Source organism: Enhydra lutris, unplaced genomic scaffold, assembly GCF_002288905.1.
Source record: "Enhydra lutris kenyoni isolate GAN:26980312 unplaced genomic scaffold, ASM228890v2 scaffoldscaffold9, whole genome shotgun sequence".
NCBI lineage: Eukaryota > Metazoa > Chordata > Mammalia > Carnivora > Mustelidae > Enhydra > Enhydra lutris.
In genome coordinates, this window is record NW_019154093.1 from 32,578,624 (window position 1) to 32,598,282 (window position 19,659).

Here is a 19,659-nt window from a genome sequence, read left to right on the forward strand (position 1 = left end):
AAATGTCTAGATAGAAGGAACAGCAGGAGCAAAACCCTGTGGCAAAAGATGGGAACCTGAGACATTTTAAGTACTTCTCTGTTCCTGGAACATCCTCCCAAAGTAACTGTAGGGTACGATGACATAATAATGTACGCGAACGTGTTATGAATGGTAGCTTGCTATGTAAGTATGATTAATAAGCTCAGACTTGGACGTAATGATCACTTATTACCCGATCGTTCCTGGTATTCAAAGAAAAAGGAACGCATTTCAGAGAAGGACTTCTGAACGAAAGATCCTGGGACTTCACCTACCCTCCTCACTAGTTGGGTACAGTCTATGTTGATGGACTGAGTTGGCTTGGCGGGGTGGGGGGGGGGGGGGTTGCTTTGACAACGGGTCCCACGGCCTGTCAAAGTGAAACGGTTGGACGATTGGCTGCGAAGGTTTCCAGAGGCCTGCCCCCCGTCGCTGATTGGATGAAGGGCGACCAAGCTCCGCTGCTTTCCCGCAGGGTCCTGTTGCTTGGCAACCGATTTGCGACCTCCAGCAGGGCGGGCACCCAGTAACACCTTCACACCTGTGAAGCGTAGACTACACCGACTAACGACCCCCTCCGCTGCCTCCGCTTCGACCTCTCGTGCCCGCTTCACGCACGAACAACACGGGTTGTCCCAGGTGCTCCTCCGAGTGCCGGTTTTCCTTCTGGAAGTCTTAGCTGGGAGGAGTCAGAGGAGGAAAGAAAGTCTCTATTGTAAATCCAACTTAGAGCCGCTTACCTTGGGAGGATAGCGTTCTGGGGCTCTAGAAAAGAAGTAGATGAGGTGAGTTTGCTCACCTAACTCGGTGTGGAAGAGAGACCTATAAACTCAGACATCTGTCCCAGAGTAGACGCTTGGGGACAAGTGCCAGACCCTTTGCAGCCTTATCATGTACAGCAGAGCTTACTTACTGCTGGAAAGAGACTTCCAGGAGCTGAAGGAGAACAACTTTAAGGTGAGTACTGGGAACTTGGAGGGATGTGTCTCGTTGGGGTACGAATTTTTAAAAGCATTTCAATCCGTGTTTACTCTATAAGGCATAATTTAGTTAAGCCTCATTTACCACTACAGTTTTGTTATTTAATGAATTGATTGCACCATAATAATCATCTTATAAAAATAAGAATTACTATGATTTCATAGTAATAAGAGTTAAAAATATCGAGCATACTGTGCTGAGTAATGTATGTGTATTTAAGCCCTGACTATCAGGTAGTGATGGGTAGGTGCGGGGTAGTTCTCATTAATTACAACATTATTAAATAAGTAGTGTGGTGTTTGTCCTACCAGAAACTTAAGCCCCAGAAAGGTTCAGTAAATATTTGGCCCCAAGCTTCCATCACAAGCTTTTTTTTTTTTTTTTTAAGATTTTATTTATTTATTTGACAGAGAAATCACAAGTAGGCAGAGAGGCAGGCAGGGGGAGGGGAGAAGCAGGTCCCCTGCTGAGCAGAGAGCCCCATGAGGGGCTTGATCCCAGCACCTGAGATCATGGCTTAACCCACTGAGCCACCTAGGTGCCCCATCATAGGCTTTTCTGATTCCAGACCCCTTGCTCTTAAGTCTTAAGTTCTACTACTTACTGTCTACTGCACTTTTCGCCAAATGCTATCATATATAATACAGAAGTGCCTTTCCCTTCTAACTTTGACACAGAGGAAGGCTTTGCCCGGAATGCCACCACAGTGAGATTCACAGGTGCCACAGGCTGGTGTATCACTTATTCTACAGAGAATAAACGGAAGGGAGAGGGAGGGAGTCCTTCAGAGAAAGACTAGAGAGAAAGCCGCCTTATAGGGATGGCGCACAGGGTTACCAACAGTTGCTTCAAGTGTGCTTCCATGGCGTTGTTCTGTTTCCACCCCTGCTATAGAAGCATTGTCTTCTCTGGATGTCAGAAACAATGATTGAGTCCAATAAAAATCCCAGACATACCAACCTAACATTTGATGTTGTTTGTTTCTGCTCTGCCTGAACTCTGTGGTTCTCTTGTGAAAGAGAATTTGATGAAGGAAGTGATACGTGACTATAAATAATGTAGATAATAGAGATACAATGTTAATCCAGATGAGCATTTAACATACTTAATAACTGTGTGGTTGGTTAGAAATAGTTGTTGATTCTATTTAAGTGTATCTCTCAGCATAAATGATAAACTTTTCCATGAAATAGTTTTGTCCCTCCATTGGGACAGAACCTCAAGCATAGGAAAATTCTATTATTATATACAAGCATAATTTTGGAGTTGTGTTTTTCTTAATGAAAATTTTCTACTTCATGCCTTCCATATGGCATCCATATAGTTCTTTAAAGCTTTGAGGAAATGTATCTTTCCAACTATTTCTGTGTTTTCTATTTGGAATCTTAAATTGCCTATTGATTTATATAAGCCACATCTCAAGCTTGACTTTGTAGTCCCACTTGTGATTTCCATGCTTATGACTTATTTTAAATTTACCATTGTGTGTGTGTTTTGGAATCTACCTTAACTTCTATGTAATTAAACAATATATAATGTATGACATCTCCCCAAATCAACAAATACATAAATTTATTAGGAAAAGAAAATGTGGAGTTTATGGAATTCACTGTAACTTGACATCTGATTTTCAAAGCTGTATATTAAATATTTTCTTCTGCTTTAATTTTTTTTTTTAATTAAAGGGTATTACTGCCTTTCCTATATGTGAAGATCTAATGGAATGGGGAGCCGATATTGAAGGTCTACAGAATACATTTTGGCATGGTTTGTGTTTTCAAAACCAATTTACTTTTTTAAGTCTTTATACCATTATTAGCTTATCTTCTTTACATGTATAATAAGGTTACAATATATAAATTCTCTAGAATTCTAAAGGTATTCACATGTTGTTTTTTCATCATGTGGCTTAATTTCTTGCCATTTGTTAATGTAGATGGGAATTTTAGATTTGAAATTTTTTATGCCAAATTTTAATGTTATTACACTTTTAAGAAGCAGAAACAATAAAGCACATCATTTGGGAATAACATATAAGTTTTCTATGAAATCAGAGAAGAGCTATCAAAATTCCTACTTGCATAAAAATCCCAGTTACCTCTCGTTTTTTTCCTCCATGATTTTTCCCAAAATTTTCATAAATCAAATTCTCAAGAAGACTGGGCTACTATAACCTTTAATGACCATACACTCTTTCTTTATGGATTAACAAAATAGAGTTGTTGAGTGAAGTAGGGGAGAAAAACATAAGTGGCTAATTATAATAAAATCTAATATGTGCTATTAATGGATCTTGAATGAAATGCTGAGAAGACAGTGATTAGTTAATTTTGCCTTGGAAGGTCAGGAATGCCTGTCTTCTCAAGGAAGTGACATTTGAGTTGAATCCTGAGGAATGGGTAAGTTTGTCAGGTTTAGAAGGAGGGGGAGGAAATTCAGTCTGAGTTAACAGCATGGTAAAAGCTTATAAACAAGAAGACAGTTCTAGAACAGTGAGTTCAGTAAATATGAGCCAAACAGTGAAAGGGGCAGGTGTTAGGAGGTGGAAAGGACTGGGGGGAAACAGGTTGAAAACACAGTGGAATTAGATTGTGAGGAGACTGTCTTTTTTCCACTCTATATTTTTTCCTGCTTTGTCGAAGATTATTTGACCATAGAGTTGAGGGTCCATATTGGGGCTCTCTACTCTGTTTCACTGGTCTATGTGTCTGTTTTTATGCCAGTGCCATGCTGTCTTGGTGATCACAGCTTTGTAGTAAAGCTTGAAATCAGGCAACGTGATGCTGCCAGTTTTGTTTTTCCTTTTCAATATTTCCTTAGCAATTCCGTGTCTCTTCTGATTCCATACAAATTTTAGGATTATTTTCTCCAGCTCTTTGAAAAATACCAGTGGAATTTTGATCGGAATGGCTAAAAGTATAGATTGCTCTAGGCAGTATAGACATTTTAACAATGTTTATTCTTCTGATCCAAGAGCATGGAATGGTCTTCCATCTTTTTGTGTCTTCTTCAATTTCTTTCATGAGAATTCTGTAGTTCCTCGAGTACAGATCCCTTACCTCTTTGGTTAGGTTTATTCCCAGATATCTTATGGTTCTTGGTGCTATAGTAAATGGAATCGATTCTCTAATTTCCCTTTCTGTGTTTTCATTGTTAGTGTATAAGAAAGCCACTGATTTCTGTACATTGACTTTGTATCCTGCTACATTACTGAATTGCTGTATGAGTTCTAGTGGTTTGGGGGTGGAGTCTTTTGGGTTTTCCATATAAAGTATCATGTCATCTGCAAAGAGAGTTTGACTTCTTCATTGCCAATTTGGATACCTTTTATTTCTCTTTGTTTTCTGATTGCTGTTGCTAGGACTTCTAATACTATGTTGAACAAGAGTGGTGAGAGTGGGAGATGGAGAGGAGAAGGGAGTTGAGGGAAATTGGAGGGGGAGATGAACCATGAGAGACTATGGACTCTGAAAAACAATCTGAGGGTTTTGAAGGGGCGGGGGGGTGGGAGGTTGGGGGAGCCTGGTGGTGGGTATTATGGAGGGCACGTATTGCATAAACAATGAATTCTGTTGCACTGAAAAGAAATTAAATTTTAAAAATGGGGGGTAAAAAGATTATGAGCAGACTGTTAGACTATCTAGAGGACTCTATGTACCGTATGATCCAATTTACTTCTAAAACTCTAGGGACCTCGAGGAGTCTAAGCTAAAGAGAAACATCAGATTTTAATTAATCAATACAACATTACACTTTAGCAAAAATGTTTGTTTCTTTATTATAGGATTATTCTTCCAACTGACAATAAACTTTACATCACAGTACAATTGTGTGCCTCCTGTTGTGAAATTCCTAACAATTCCTTTTCATCCAAATGGTAAGCACCAAATGAAATTTTTATCATTGGGGCTCCGTTCCTATTATCCTTGTTCCTTATAAGTGTTTGATAATGTTTCTAAAAACTTTGTTATGGTTATATTTAGTAAGCATGCCTATTGGGGAAAATACAAAAAGGCAGAAAAATGTTATCACTTTGAATCGTAATTCAGAGAGCTATTCCTCTCAACATATAAATAAATTTATTTGCTTTTTACTATGTATATATTTCTTCTACATAGTTGAAGTATTACATATGAAGTTTATAAAATGACTTTTTTTTAAGATTTTATTTTTTTATTTGACAGAGAGAGGGAGATCACAAGTAGGCAGAGAGGCAGGCAGAGATAAAGAGAGGAGGAAGCAGGCTCCCTGCTGAGCAGAGATCCTGATGCAGGCCTCCATCCCAGGACCCTGAGATCATGACCTGAGCCAAAGGCAGAAGCTTAACCCACTGAGCCACCCAGGCACCCTAAAATGACATGTTTATTTCTGGATTATTAAACATTCTTCAAAAGCTCAGTTTTAATGACTAAATGATAAACTTAACTATTCTTATATTCAATATTCTCATTGGACCTGATTTTTTATTATCATAAAAAATAATGCACTGACAAATTAACATTTTAGAAAGAAATGAGTTAGATTGCTATTCAAGTTAATACACAAAATGAATTCTTGATATATCAAAAAGTCTAAAACTTTTAAATACTAAAAAGAAAATCAAAGAGAATTTTTAATCAGCTTGGTGAGGAAAGCTTTTCTAAATATGATAAAACCTATAAACTGAAAAAAGCATGACACATTAAACTACATAAACTTTTTTTTAAGATTTTATGTAATTATATGATAGAGAGCACAAGTAGGCAGAGAGGTAGGCAGAGAGAGAGGGGGGAAGCAGGCTCCCTGCTGAGCAGAGAGCCCAATGTGGGGCTTGATCCCAGGACCCTGAGATCATGACCTGAGCTGAAGGCCACCCAGGCACCCCTAAAGTACATAAACTTTTTAAAACTTCTCTACAGCCAACAATGTGATAAACAGAGACAAAATATGTTGACTTTTGCAAACCAAGGTATAATAATTGCAATGTGTAAAACAGAATATCTACAACATATAAAGAACACTTAAAAATCACTAAGAAAGGGACGCCTGGGTGGCTCAGTTGGTTAAGCAGCTGCCTTCGGCTCAGGTCATGATCCCAGCGTCCTGGGATCGAGTCCCACATCGGGCTCCTTGCTCCTCAGGGAGCCTGCTTCTCCCTCTGCCTGCCATTCTGTCTGCCTGTGCTTGCTCTCTCTCCCTCTCTCTCTCTGACAAATAAATAAAAATAAAAAATCTTAAAAATAAAAAAAAAAAAAAAAAAAAATCACTAAGAAAAATATAAAGCAATAGAAAAACAGACAAAGGTTATAAACAAACACTTGATAGAGGAAACATAACAAAAATAAACATAAAAAGATGTTCAGCTTCACTAGTAAGAAAATAAATGCATATTAAAACAAGAATTTATGATTCATTGCTTATGCTTACAAAATGTTAAAAATTTATCCAGTTTTAGTAGGGATGGGTGGGTTTAGTAGGTGGGTGGGTTTTCTGATATGATGACCTCAGTGTGACATTTCTGGAAAGCAGTTTGATAGTTTCTAATCAGCTATAAAAGGCAAATAGCCCTAAATCCCTGTAGTACCATGTTTATAAATTATTCCATAGAAATACTAGCACAGGTATGGAAGAGTATGTATACTATTTAAAGGTGTTTGTTCCCAGTAATGATGTTGGAAATAGGGAAAAGGGGAATAATCCCAGTGTCTGTTAATATAGGAATTTTTAAGTAAAATATCTTACTGCTGTGTACATAACAAGGAAGAAATAAAAAGCTAGACTTTTTGGTCACTACTATTCCTAGAATATTCACTACCTGGCACATAGCTGGTACTCAAATATATTTTCATAAACATGTCCAGAAATATGTTGGTAATTTACTATTAAATGAAAAAAAACCTTCAAAGAATAACACATAAGATATAATTCCATTTTTTTAAAGATTTTTTTTTTTTTTATTTGACAGACAGAGATCACAAGTAGGCAGAGAGGCAGGCAGAGAGAGAGGAGGAAGCAGGCTCCCTGCCGAGCAGAGAGCCCGATGTGGGGCTCAATCCCAGGACCCTAGGATCATGACCTGAGCCGAAGGCAGAGGCTTTAACCCACTGAGCCACCCAGGCACCCCAAGATATAATTCCATTTAATTAGAAAAACTACATAAACAGTCACACACACACACACACACACACACACACGTGTATATGTACATTTGTATAGACCAACTGGTGGATTTTTTTAAAAGATTTAATTTATTTATTTTGGAGAGAGAGAACACATGTATGCATGTGCACACAGACGGGGAGGGGCAGGGGGAGAGGGAGAAAGAGATCTCTAAAGCAGATTCCATGCTGAGCACAGAGCCTGATGTAGGGATTGATTTCAAGACCCTGAAATCATGACCTGAGCCAAAACCGAGAGTCAGGTGCTTAACTGACTGAGCCACCCAGGTGCCCCTAGACCAACTGGTAATAACTCTAAAGAGTGGTATTAGTAGACAAGGAAGCTTTCATATTTTACTTTATATACTTTTATGTACTTTTTTCCAAGTACATTATTACTTTGTAATTAAAACCTATTTTAAGGGATAAAATTAAATTTATGGTACATAATTCATTGTGTACATTTGCTATTATTTGTTTAACATAAACATAAGTGGAATTACTGGTTAAATGTCGTGAGGGGGGGCGTTGGTGTTCTTATACCCTACTCCTCACATCTTCCATTTCCGGAATAAAAAGAACCTCTGTCTCTAGGAGGAAAAGTAGAGGAAACTTGTGATTGCTCTTCTTTCCCTCCCTCACTCCTTGAGTGACTTACCTATTGGAAAAATAGGGAATAAAAATTGAACACGTGTGGCTCAGCACTTTCTCAACACTTTCTTTCCAGTTTCAACCAGTTTTCCTTCAAAATGGGTGCCCTCTTGCTTTCTCCAGGGTGGAGACAGGCAAGCCTTCAGTTTGGGTGTTAAGTTCAAATCAGGGCGTTTTTGTGGAGCTCAAGTAAAGCCATTGATCACATGCATTCTCCATTTCAGTCTTACCTATGGTAGAGTTGGTGTTTTACTTCCATCTTTCAACAGTTAGGTCTGTTTCATTATATATGCGCTTGGGAGGAGGGGAGTGTTATTTATTAGCCCCAAACTCCAAAGGATGGCTCTGTATGGTTCTAAGTCTTTAGATACGTAAAGCCAAGTTGCCTTTCGGGATGTTATTTACACTTCCACCAATAACTGTGTATAAAGTCCTCATTTTAGCACTCCAAATCTGGGCATTGAAACTTCAGAAACATTTTTTTCCAATTTCATAGGAATGTCGCTGTTATTTTAATAAGCACTTCTTTGAATACTTGTGAGTTGAACATTTTTTTCATGTCTGTTGATTTTGTGAACCGTCAGACTTAACAATGTTATTATATTGTATTAGATATTGCAAATATTTCCCTTTGTCACTAATTTTTAAATTTTTCTTATGCTGGTCTTCTTATATCTGGGATTTAAAAATTTTTATGTAGTCTTATCCTTTGAGATTTTTGCAGTTACCTTTAAACATAGATGATCCTTTCCCTAAACAAAATCAAATCATCATTTTAATTTTTTCAGTTATTCCATAGCCTTATTTTTCATATTTAACTCCATTCTTTTTTTTAAATAGTGATTTAATTAATTTGTTAGGGCATAGGCCAAGCTTCTCTATATCTTTCCAATCTGTGTATAACAGAACAAAGCTGGCAGGGTGGTTTCACCATCCTCAATGTGCAAGTGACATTTCTGGATGTAAGACTTTTACTATGGGACCGTTTCCAGACAGTGGGAAGGGAAAAAAGATAAAGAGGGCAAGACAGCTTCCTTCAGGAAGTATGACCTAGAAGTTGCATGCTTTCTTTCTGCTGATATCCCACAATTACAACTTAGTTACATGGCCACATCTTGCTGGGGAAAATATGGGCAACCATGTATTTATCTAAAACCACACATAGGGTGGAGACAGGGGCAGGCATAGTGCTCCTTATTCCAGAAGAGATGGAAGGAAGGAAGCCTAAATACCAAAGGATAATGAGTAATTTGCACAGCACTTGTTAATGCCATTGGTTGATAATCTTCTTTTGCTGCTGAGTCATAATTGCACTTTTAATATACAACAATTTTAATACATATTAGGATTTGTTTCTAAAGGCTCTTATCACATTAATCTCATGTCCCACCCTGTGGTTCTAATTATTGTAGTTTTATAGTACAGTGTCAAATCGAACACCTCTCTTCTTACCTTTTAAAAATTTCTTCTCAGTTCATAACTTTTTATTGCGAGATTTTTCTGTTAGAGTAGAAATGTTTCTCTTAGTCATTTACAAAAGCTTTTTTTATACATTAGTAAGACTATTATTGATAATGATAATCTGTCATTTGGGGGGATTTGCTACACGTCAGGTACTCTATTAAGTACTTTATTTTTTAATTCTTTTCAGTGAAGGAAGGTACTTTTATGATATCCCCATTTCACAATTTAGGAAAATGAGACCTACAGAGGTAAAGTTAAATTGTTCAACATAGCAGAGCTGACAGGTGGGGGAGTCAACATGCAGATCTACGTGTGTCTGAACCAAAGTCCATGCTTTTAACAGCTACACTCTATCAGCTGTCGGTCACATTCATTGAAGATAGTTTTTCTGCTTTGTCTTTTGCTTTCTGATTTTGCCTGTGCTATTTTGATGTTCATAAATTTTAAATAATAATTGTATTATATGTGTCAATATTCATGTATTACTTTAATACAGTAGACCAAAATACTGGTCGGGCCTGTATAGATTTTTTGGACGACCCCAATAAGTGGAATACAAGCTATACTTTGAGCAGCATCTTACTAACCCTCCAGGTAAGAACAGATTAATATAATGGTCTCTTTAATACTTTCAGTTATCCCAGTTATTAAAAATGTAAGGAATGGGATGTGCAATGAATATTTAAATGATTGAAGGATTTGAGTAAACTTATTTAAATCAACAGCATTTTATGCCAAGGCTATAAAGTGGAACTTATAAAGATTATTGTTTTAAAGTGAAATTGATAGTTAATGCCCTTTACAGTGAAGGAATATTTATTTTATTTTAAAAAGAACTTTATGATTTCAATTATAGAAATTTAGTCTCAACTTTTCTTTTGGCTTCTATCTTTATAATACTGGATATGATCTTTCCTCATTCATGAATCTTGCCTTCCTCAGAAAGGGGAATCAGATGACTACAACTTAAAATATTCAGCTTTATTCTTTGTTTCTGACAGTGCTAGCTACTTGCTCTTTTATAAACTTTCATATCAAATCCAATGAATTATTCTTTAATTCACTCATTAAGGCAGAGATTTTTTTCCTCCCTGCAGACTGAGGCCTGTTTCTGGAATGGCCCTTTGCCCCCTTGATTCATGGTCCTTTGCCCCCTTGATTCATGGTCCTTAGAAGCATGCCTCAGTGTTCTGTTATTTCTGACCCTCAAAAAAAACCCTCCTTTCTCAACTGGTGCTAAAATAAATTATTTCAGTGCCACTTGCTTTGACCACCTATAATCAGGCTCAGCGATGTTTCCGTGGACCTACTCATTATTAATAATATCTGAAGATAAACTTTTAAATTTTTGTTATTTGGAATACTTACAGAATGAAATATTCTGACTTAATTGAATTCTCTCAATCACATAGAATTATAATACAATTCTGTTTTCTTATTTTTTTAAAAAAAATTCTGTCTAGTCATCTTAGTATACTGAGAAAAGCAATCTTTATTAGAGATTAAATGATCAAAGTTATTTCATTCACTCTACAAATATGTATTGTCCACGTGCCTGAGCTAGGCCATGTTTGGGGAGAGACATTTGAGCAAAAACTGTAAAGAATTGAGCAAATATCTGAAGTTGATCTTTTTGATTCCTTCAAACTGAGTCATATTCCCATCTCTTCTACCTGAATTGGGATCTTCCTTAAGAATAATAAAACTGTGGGGCACCTGGGTGGCTCAGTGGGTTAAAGCCTCTGCCTTCAGCTCAGGTCATGATCCCAGGGTCCTGGAATCGAGTCCTGCATCGGGCTCTCTGCTCGGCAGGGAGCCTGCTTCCCCCTCTCTCTCTGTCTGCCTCTCTGCCTACTTGTGATCTGTCAAATAAAAAAAAAAAAATAGCAAAACTGTTGGGCCCCTGGGTGGCTCAGTGGGTTAAGCATCTAACTCTTGATTAGGGCTTATAAGGGTCATGATCTCATTGTGGTGAGATGGAGCCCCACATCAGGCTCTGTGCTCAGCAGGGAGTTTGCTTGAGATTCCCTCTCTTCTCTCCCTCTCCCCCTACCCAACCCCCTTGCACGCATGTACATGCTCTCTCAGATAAATAAATCTTACAAAAAAAAAAAGGAATAGTAAAACAATGTGTTGAGGCTCAGCAGGGAGTCTGCTTGGAATTCTCTCTCTCCTCCCACTGCCCCTCTCCCAACCCCATTAATACAACTCATCCAGAGCATGCTCTCTCTCTAAAAAAATGGGGGAAAAATGGAAAGGAAAAGAAAATCACTGATAGTCATAAAGAAAAACCTGAACCCTACTGTGATTACCATTTCCCTCTCATGTTTTCTCCCATGTTTTTGTTCAAAATCTTGTTTTAAAAAAGTTGCACATTCACTGCAGGGTTAGCCTCAGTTCTATCGCCTGACAAAGAATCTACTTGTTCTCACACCTGGGCTTCAGACTCTCCCTAACAGCACTGTGGATCCCCACTCCTATTATATCTTCATGCTGTTCTTCACTCACTGTGTTTGGTTCAATTCAGTTTATAAAACATTTATAGAGGGTCGCCTAGGTCATGATCTCAGGGTCCTGGGATCAAGCTCCACATCTGGCTTCCGGCTCAGCAGAGAGTCTGCTTCTCCCCCTCCCTCTACCTCTCTCCCTGCTCATGCTCTCTCTGTGTCTCAAGTGAATAAATAAAATCTTTTTAAAAAATCGTAATAGAGTTCTCAATTCTAAAGTTACAAACCCAAGCAAGTCTTCAACCTTAAAAAGTGCTCAGTCCACTTTCTGGTTGGCAATCCATTTTCTCCTTCCCTCTTGCTCAGTCTGGGAAGCAGCTGCATACATTGGAAGAGTCAGGGCCAAGGAGTCCTCCATTGGGATGCCTTTCCTGACCTTTTTCAGAGGTAGAATGGATGCCTTTGGTGTTTGAGGGATTTCTTTTGTCTCCCACCCACTTAGTGGTACTCCAGGCAAATTTCTATCAGAGGACTGTAATACTGTAATGCACATACTGTTTTCTTACCTGCCTTCCCCTATTAGACGACAAGCTCCTCAAGGTCAGAGAACAGGTACAATTCATCTCTGATTCCCCAGTACCTACCTAGAACAATGATGACAGTAGATGTTAAGTAACATGAATAAAAGAATGAACCTGAATTTTTTACATTGTTCCAAAATATGGTTTATATGTATAAATTATTTGACCTATTTATTTTCCACTTATCATTTTATCTCAAGTAATTTTCATATTGCTGCAGTTAATATTTTAATGATTATTTAATACTCCTTTCAAGGTCATGCTGCCCAGTAGAACTTGCTACACTGATAGAAATGTCTAATATCTGCAATGTCCAATATAGTAGGCACTAGCCACTAGCTACTGGCTAGTGTAACTGAGGAGAACTGGGTTTTTCATTTATTTTGTTTAATTTCAATTTAAATAATCACATATGGCTGATACCTGCTATAATGGACAGTGCACAGGCAGACCATAATTTCTGAATATTTCCCTTTGAACAACAGATGAAACATATGTATAATTATCACATTGTTATTCAAGGGAGTGGCATTTGAAATAGTGTTTAAAATATTTTAGTCTAAATATACTAATCATCTCCTCCTAAAATTTTTATAATCTTATAAAAGATTATAAGAACACTTGTACTTCAGTATATAGTGGAAAGGTAAATAGCAACACCATCCATAAAAGGAATTCCAAATATGGGCTTTAACTAATTGGAAATTACAAATTGTACCTACTGGTGCAGTTTTATACTGATGCTCCAGTTTTTTGTCCTTGTCCTCTGGAAAGCTGCTTATGTTGTTCCAGACTGTCACATGGCTAATTTAAAGTTGGACCTTGGGACACCTGGGTGGCTCAGTCAGTTAAGTATCTGCCTTCAGTTCAGGTCATGATCCCAGGATTCTAGGATCAAGTCCCACATCAGGCTCTCTGCTCACTTACTATAGAGCCTGCTTCTCCCTTTGTCCCTCCCCCTGCTTCTGTGCGCACTCGCTCACTCTCTCTCTCTTTCTCTCTGACAAATAAAGTTAAGTATTTAAAAAGATAAAAGTACCTTTTCTTTTTACCATTTTAGTAGGGTGTCTGATTCATTTTAATATATTTAAGTTCTTAAAAATCATTAAGTATACTTAGTAGCTTGTATAAACATAATATGAAAAGGTCTTAGACATAGTGTCAATGCAAAGACTATTGAATAAACTTTACCAGATGTGCCTCTCTGAGTAGGATTATCACTCCAGCCAAAGACTAAAGCTTACTCTTGAAGATAAGTTTCATCTGCTTCCTGCCCGCTTTGAGAGATATAGTGCAATCCACACTGAATCCTTATTTAAGCAACTTAGAATGTGTTTTCCAAACAGAAAAACTCAATTAACAGCAGTAAATTCTTATTGCCTTTGAAATATCAAATATCAGATTATTGCTTTCATTAGTGATGACTGCCATCATTTCTATGACACTTAAGTCACAGTTATCCACTTTGACCTTCATCTACACTTAGGTATTCTGGTAGTTATTATTTGGGGTATATTTTATTATCTAGTTTGTGTATTATAATATTCAAAATACTGAAATTATTGAACAAATACTTGCAGTTTGGGAAAATAATAGTTTTGAGATACTAGATAAACAAGATTATGGTTTATCAGAACTATTAAGTTTTGGTTACTACTGGTCCCCTATTTTGTCCAGATGCACATATACTCTAGCAGGCAGAATTTTATTTTATTTTAAGATTTTATTTATTTGAGAGAGAGAGAGCACGAGCAGGGGAAGGGGCAGAAGCAGATTCCCTGCTGAGTGAGGAGCCTGATGCAGGGCTCAATCCCAGGACCCCAGGGTCATGACCCAAGCCAAAGACAGATGCTTAACCGACTGAATCACCCAGACAGCAGGCAGAATTTTAAAGATATCTCTCCAAGACTCCCATCCTCTGGTTATTTAATCTAATCTACATACTGCTGTAAAAGGGTTTTGCAGATGGAATTATGGGAAGGTTATCCTGAACTATACAGGTGTACAAAGTAATTATATGACCCCTTAACAATAGAAGAGGAAGGTGGAAAGAGTGGAAAGAGAATGGCTGTAGCAGGAGGGAACATCAGAGAGATTCCAAGCGTAAGAAAGATTTTTCAACCCTTCACTGCTCTGAAATATAAGGGTCCAGGTGTAATTTGCAAGAGACCTCTTGGAGCTAAGGATAGCCCCAGGCTAACAGCCAGCAAAGAAACAGGGACTTCAGTCCTACAAATGCAAGGGACTGAATTCAGCTTACAGACAACATGAATGAGGTTGGAAACAGACTCTTTCAGAATCACTGATAAGAGCCCAATCGGCTGACACTTTGATTTTAGTCTTACTAAATCTGGAAAAGAGAAACCAGACTGACCACCCCAGACTTGCCACCTACAGAAATGTGAGACAATGAATTTGTATTATTTTAAGCTGCTAAATTTGTGTTAGTCACAGCAATAGAAAACTGTAGATACCAAATTCATTCAATGTTCTGGAGAGATGTATACACAGTATACACAGCCTTATTACATACGTTTGTTTTATCCATGACCTAAATATGATCTTGTGTTAAAAATTAAACTTGTTTTTTAATGGAAATGTTTCACCGTTTCCTAATGTTTAGTTTCCTTTCTATATAAATTGAATTTAAGTTCACATGATAGAAAGGAATAGCGTAGAGGAAGGAACTTGTAACTTGCTTTGATCCCAGTGTTTGGCTCATGAATGTGCAGAATAACACCAAGATAGACAGAGTTTCTTGAGAGTAGGGTTTATATATCATTTGTCTTTGTGTCTGTCTCCAAATGGATACATAGTAGCCATGCAATAAATGCTTGTTACTGTTGTATGTGTTGGCTTGTCTTTTTACTCTAGCAAAAGAGTTTACTTTAAAAACTTTAAGTTTTATTTTTTTTTCTATAGGTTATGCTTTCTAATCCAGTGCTAGAAAATCCAGTGAATTTGGAAGCAGCCCAAATGCTGATTAAAGATGAATCTCTGTATAAACAAGTAGTTCTAAGACTTTTCAACCAACCATCACAATGTAAGAGGTGCTTTTTTATTTTTTTTGTCAATTATTAGTTATGCATTTATAGCAAATAAATGACCTAACAAGTAACTATTATAAAAGGGACTATTTTCTGTATCCATTCAAGTAATGAAATCATACTAGTATTTCTCCTGTTGTACCTCTTTTTCAAGCCAGTCAGTTATCACAAAGTCAATCAAAAAGTGGTTCTTCTTTAAAGATTATCAGTGATCATAAGCTTAGTATTTTTAAATGTTATGGTCATATGGATGGGTGGTGCTGACTTATTTCCCCATCATAAAGATACGACATCTGATTTTAACCCTTTGATCTATAATGGATATTTCCCAGATTTCCCCTGCAGGACCCCAGATCTTACTGAACAGGGACTCCTTTCCTTTTGCTTAACAAAATGTTCAGCTTTTTGTTCTGAAGAGTTCACCCCCAAGATATTCCTTCTAAGAGTCCATGTGGAAATGACATCTGAGGCTCTTCAGTCTTTCTGCTTTACTGATCAATGCTTTTTTTTTTTTTTCTTTCGATACCCTTGTTTTGCTCTCTCTTATCCTGCCAGTGACCTCTTCATGACTTAGTCCAGTGTCTCTACTGCTTCTGTGTGCTTTCTGCAGTTAGCAGGATAATGCTATTGGTTCCCTGTGCCCAGAGGCATTCATCACAAATGAGGGTTGGGGCCCTAGTGACCCATAGTTCTTTCCTCTCTATCCTGCCCTCCTCCTAGCCATGCACAGCAGCCAGGCATAGTAGCTATTATTGTTATTTCCCTAATAGCAAGCCCTGCTGTTCAGACTCATTCTGCCAAACTCATCTCTCATGTGCTTTTTCTTCAGATGTCCCCTGTTTCTTTTTCCAGTCCCCTTCCAGGGCCTGCCAGTCCATTATCTAGGGCTGTACAGTTGTGACCAAGTTCAAGTGCTCCTCCACAGAGCTTTGCATTTGATGGAAATCAAGCAGTGTTGATCAGGTATCCCTTTTGGTAACTTCAAACATGTCATGATTGTCTTGGAGTCCCTCAAACATTCCCTGACAGTTGTGAAGCTGGTTTGTGCACAGAGGAATCCTATTGCTTCATTCTGACCACATTTCTGACCTCCCAGAATACTGTAGCATCCACTACTGTGTCCTCTGTGCTCAGTTGCTATTTGTAGAATGAATGAATGAACAATTTATATCACTTAACCCTTCATTGAGCCCTGCAGTACTATCATCATAAAGAACTATTCTATAGCAAAGCTATATTCATAGTCTGGCAAGTGGAAATTTAAAACCTTGTTTTAAAGGATTGTCTATAGGAAATGATTCTGTGCAATAGATTTTGGGTTTAGCATGCCAAAAGGAAGGATGAGAAAGAAACTGAAGAGAAGTCAGCCCTTCCTTTGTCCTCCTGCCTAGTAGATGCCATCCTTCACTCCTTCCGGTTCTCCAGTTGTACCATCAAGTCAGACAGAAAAGCTGCCCCAACTGCCAAATCATCCGACAGATGAACAAGAGCAAATAGTAGTTTGGCAGGTTTTCACTACATTCTTTAGTTATGGTGGTGAAATATGTGGAAATCCAAAACAGCGGTTATCAGCCTGCTTGCCGTCTCAGCCGGACTAGGAGTGGTAGCCTCGGGTGCCATGAAGAGAGTGACTTCCTGCAGCTTCCAAGGGAAGGAGTGTCCATGATACAGCAGGCGCAACTGCTCAGGGGGCAGGGGAGAAGTTGCAGAAAATGCGTGTACCCTAAATTAGATGGTAGTCTACAACTGTGGATTTCTGTGAGAAAATTGCATCCAGTGAGAATTACTTGTAACAACTTGAAAAAAGGTCTCACTAGAATGCTGCAAGAATCATCCTTCATATAATTTCAAAATGTTAACAAAGAGTTCTAGAAAAAGCATAAAGGAAATTACCACCTTTTTAGATAACACAAAACTGGAACAGATAGTTAATTGTATAAATGAGAAACTCAAGAGGCAGTGAACTATCATCTCTGTAGGCATCGATTATAGACCAGAACTATGTCCTCAGGGTAGTGTCTGGTTGTAGGCACTGAATAAAAATTTATAGAATTTATTTATAGAATGACCAAATGAAAAAAATCTGTAAACTTAGATCCTGATTTTACGTCCTAGTTTACACAAGGCTTTCACATACATTTATTCATCTGATCCTCAGCTCCTTCCTCAGTAGGAAGTGGTTGGCTCGAGGCCACAGAGAGCAAGCTGTAGAACCAGAATGTCAACCTAGGCATTGCCCTTCCCTGTGCCTCCATATTTAATGGGATGAGCATAAAGTCATTCATTTGGGATCAGAGGATTAAAATCTCCAAGTAAAGAATGGGAGAGGCCTGACTTGATAGCAGAACTCTATGAAACAATTCTTGCAGAGCTATTTGATCACCAACTTAATGTTATCAACTCATAGAAAGTGCCATTCCACGGAGCATGCGTGTTTCCGGTAATTCTGCCCTGCTATGATGTGCTGGGCCTTCACCTGGAACACCGGCTTGCTCAGTGTGGAGCATCACGTTTCCTGAGCTGAAGAAACCATGTATGTTCAGCGAGTGGAAGAAATGACCCCAAGGCACTTGTAAAAGCTGTTTTCAAATATTTGAAGGACTTTCATATAGAAAAGGGCAATTTCTTCTGTTGTCTCAAAAAACCTGACATAGCTACAATCAGCTGCACCTTCTCCAGGCCTACTAGGTTGTAGCCACTATAGTCCAGAATCCGCAGGCTTAGCCCTGCCTTGTGCTAGAACCTATCTTGACTATACAGGGGTCTTTTCCCTCATCATCAGTGGTCTGGAATTAATTTTGTTACCCTAAGCCTGAGTCCAGTGTTTGGTATGCAGACATGCAAATGCCTCTCATCCTCAAACATTCCATAATGTGGTGTTTGCCTATCTTGAGCAGCTAGGTCTTCTCGACCTTGGTGTTTTGACAAGAACACGCCAAGCTCTGAGCTCAACCCAGCTGGTGGAGGTCCCGATGACCTTCCCAAATCCTGTCATCTTCTTTTGGACCTGGACCCCTCTCCCTTACTGATAGTGAGGGTGCTCACATATACCAGACTGCCTGGGACAGCCCCGAGATAATTATTTCTAGCACACCCTTTGACGCTGTGCTCCAGTTTGCACAAAAAAATCACAAAATCCGTTGGGTGCCTGATTGATCTGTCCTATAAGCAAACACTATAGTAGTTACAACATCCCTGGTGGTAATGCCCATCCAGGTCCCAGCTCGCCAAACAGGAAGAAGAATTTTCTAAAAATTCAAGTTGCTTAAGAATTGAGAAGGTCGGGGCAACTGTGTGGCTCAGTCATTATGTGTCTGCCTTTGGCTTGGGTCCTGATCCCAGGGTCCTGGGATCGAGCCCCGAGTCACATGGAGCTCCCTGCTGGGCGGGAAGCCTGTTTCTCCCTCTCCCACTATCCCTGCTTGTGTTCCCTCTCTCGCTGTGTCTCCGTCTGTCAAATAAATAAATAAAATCTTAAAGAAAAGGCATTGAGAAGGCTTGGGGCACCTGGGTGGCTCAGTGGATTAAGCCTCTGCCATTGGCTCAGATCATGTTCTCGGGGTCCTGGAATGGAGCCCTGGGTCAGTCTCCCTGCTACTCAGGGAAACTGCTTCTCCCTTTCCCTCTGCCTGCTGTTCCCCGGGCTTGTGCTCTCTCTCTCTCTCTCTCTCTCTCACTCTCACTCTCCCTCTCTGTCAAATAAATGACTAATCTAAAATTTAAAAAATAAAGAGACGAGAAGGCTACCTTGGAAGGTAGTATCACTAACAGCCTGATTTGAGAACTGGTGTTCAGTTAGTCAAGTGTAAGAGCTCTTTTTCACAGATGTTATAAGAGAGCTTCTTGATCAGTGTCAGGAGCTGGGCTAGGGAATTTTTCAAATACTTTCCAATGTAGGCTTCAGCTTGTTTATAAAACTTGGAAGAAGGAGGCGAAAAGATCTGGAAGGAGATAACGCATAACTACTGTGTTGCATCTCAGCTTCTGAGTATTGGTACTTATTTTCTAATGTGTCACAAGGGATTTTATATAAGCCTATATGTCCTTTTTTACCCCAATCTGAGTGAATTTTTGTTTCTATGTGGTTATATAGTCAAAATTCATTTTGTTTATCATTTTTTTAAGGCATAAGGTTTATATAATCTTAAAAAAATCTTTGGTTGAAAGAAAATAAGAGTGTAAAAATGGTAAAACTCAGTAATAGTGGCCACACCTAACATAATATTTTTTTCTTTTAGCTAGGCATATTCCTGTAGCTTTTGTTAAATAAAAGAGTCATGCTAATGAGTTTCAGATACTTACCTGAATAAACTGTAATATAATAACTGAC

At 38.5% G+C, this 19,659-nt stretch overlaps 1 protein-coding gene across 1 annotated transcript in view; it reads left to right on the forward strand.

The window, feature by feature from the left end:
* The first annotated feature begins 912 nt into the window (after positions 1–912).
* The window catches only part of LOC111143702 (ubiquitin conjugating enzyme E2 U (putative)), a 43,156-nt gene continuing 24,409 nt past the window's right edge, over positions 913–19,659 (forward strand). Inside the window, exons 1-5 of the mRNA XM_022497526.1 lie at positions 913–978; positions 2,688–2,769; positions 4,787–4,879; positions 9,751–9,848; positions 15,205–15,325. Of these exons, the coding sequence (XP_022353234.1) occupies positions 913–978; positions 2,688–2,769; positions 4,787–4,879; positions 9,751–9,848; positions 15,205–15,325 (460 nt within the window). The remainder of the gene's footprint in view (positions 979–2,687; positions 2,770–4,786; positions 4,880–9,750; positions 9,849–15,204; positions 15,326–19,659) is intronic.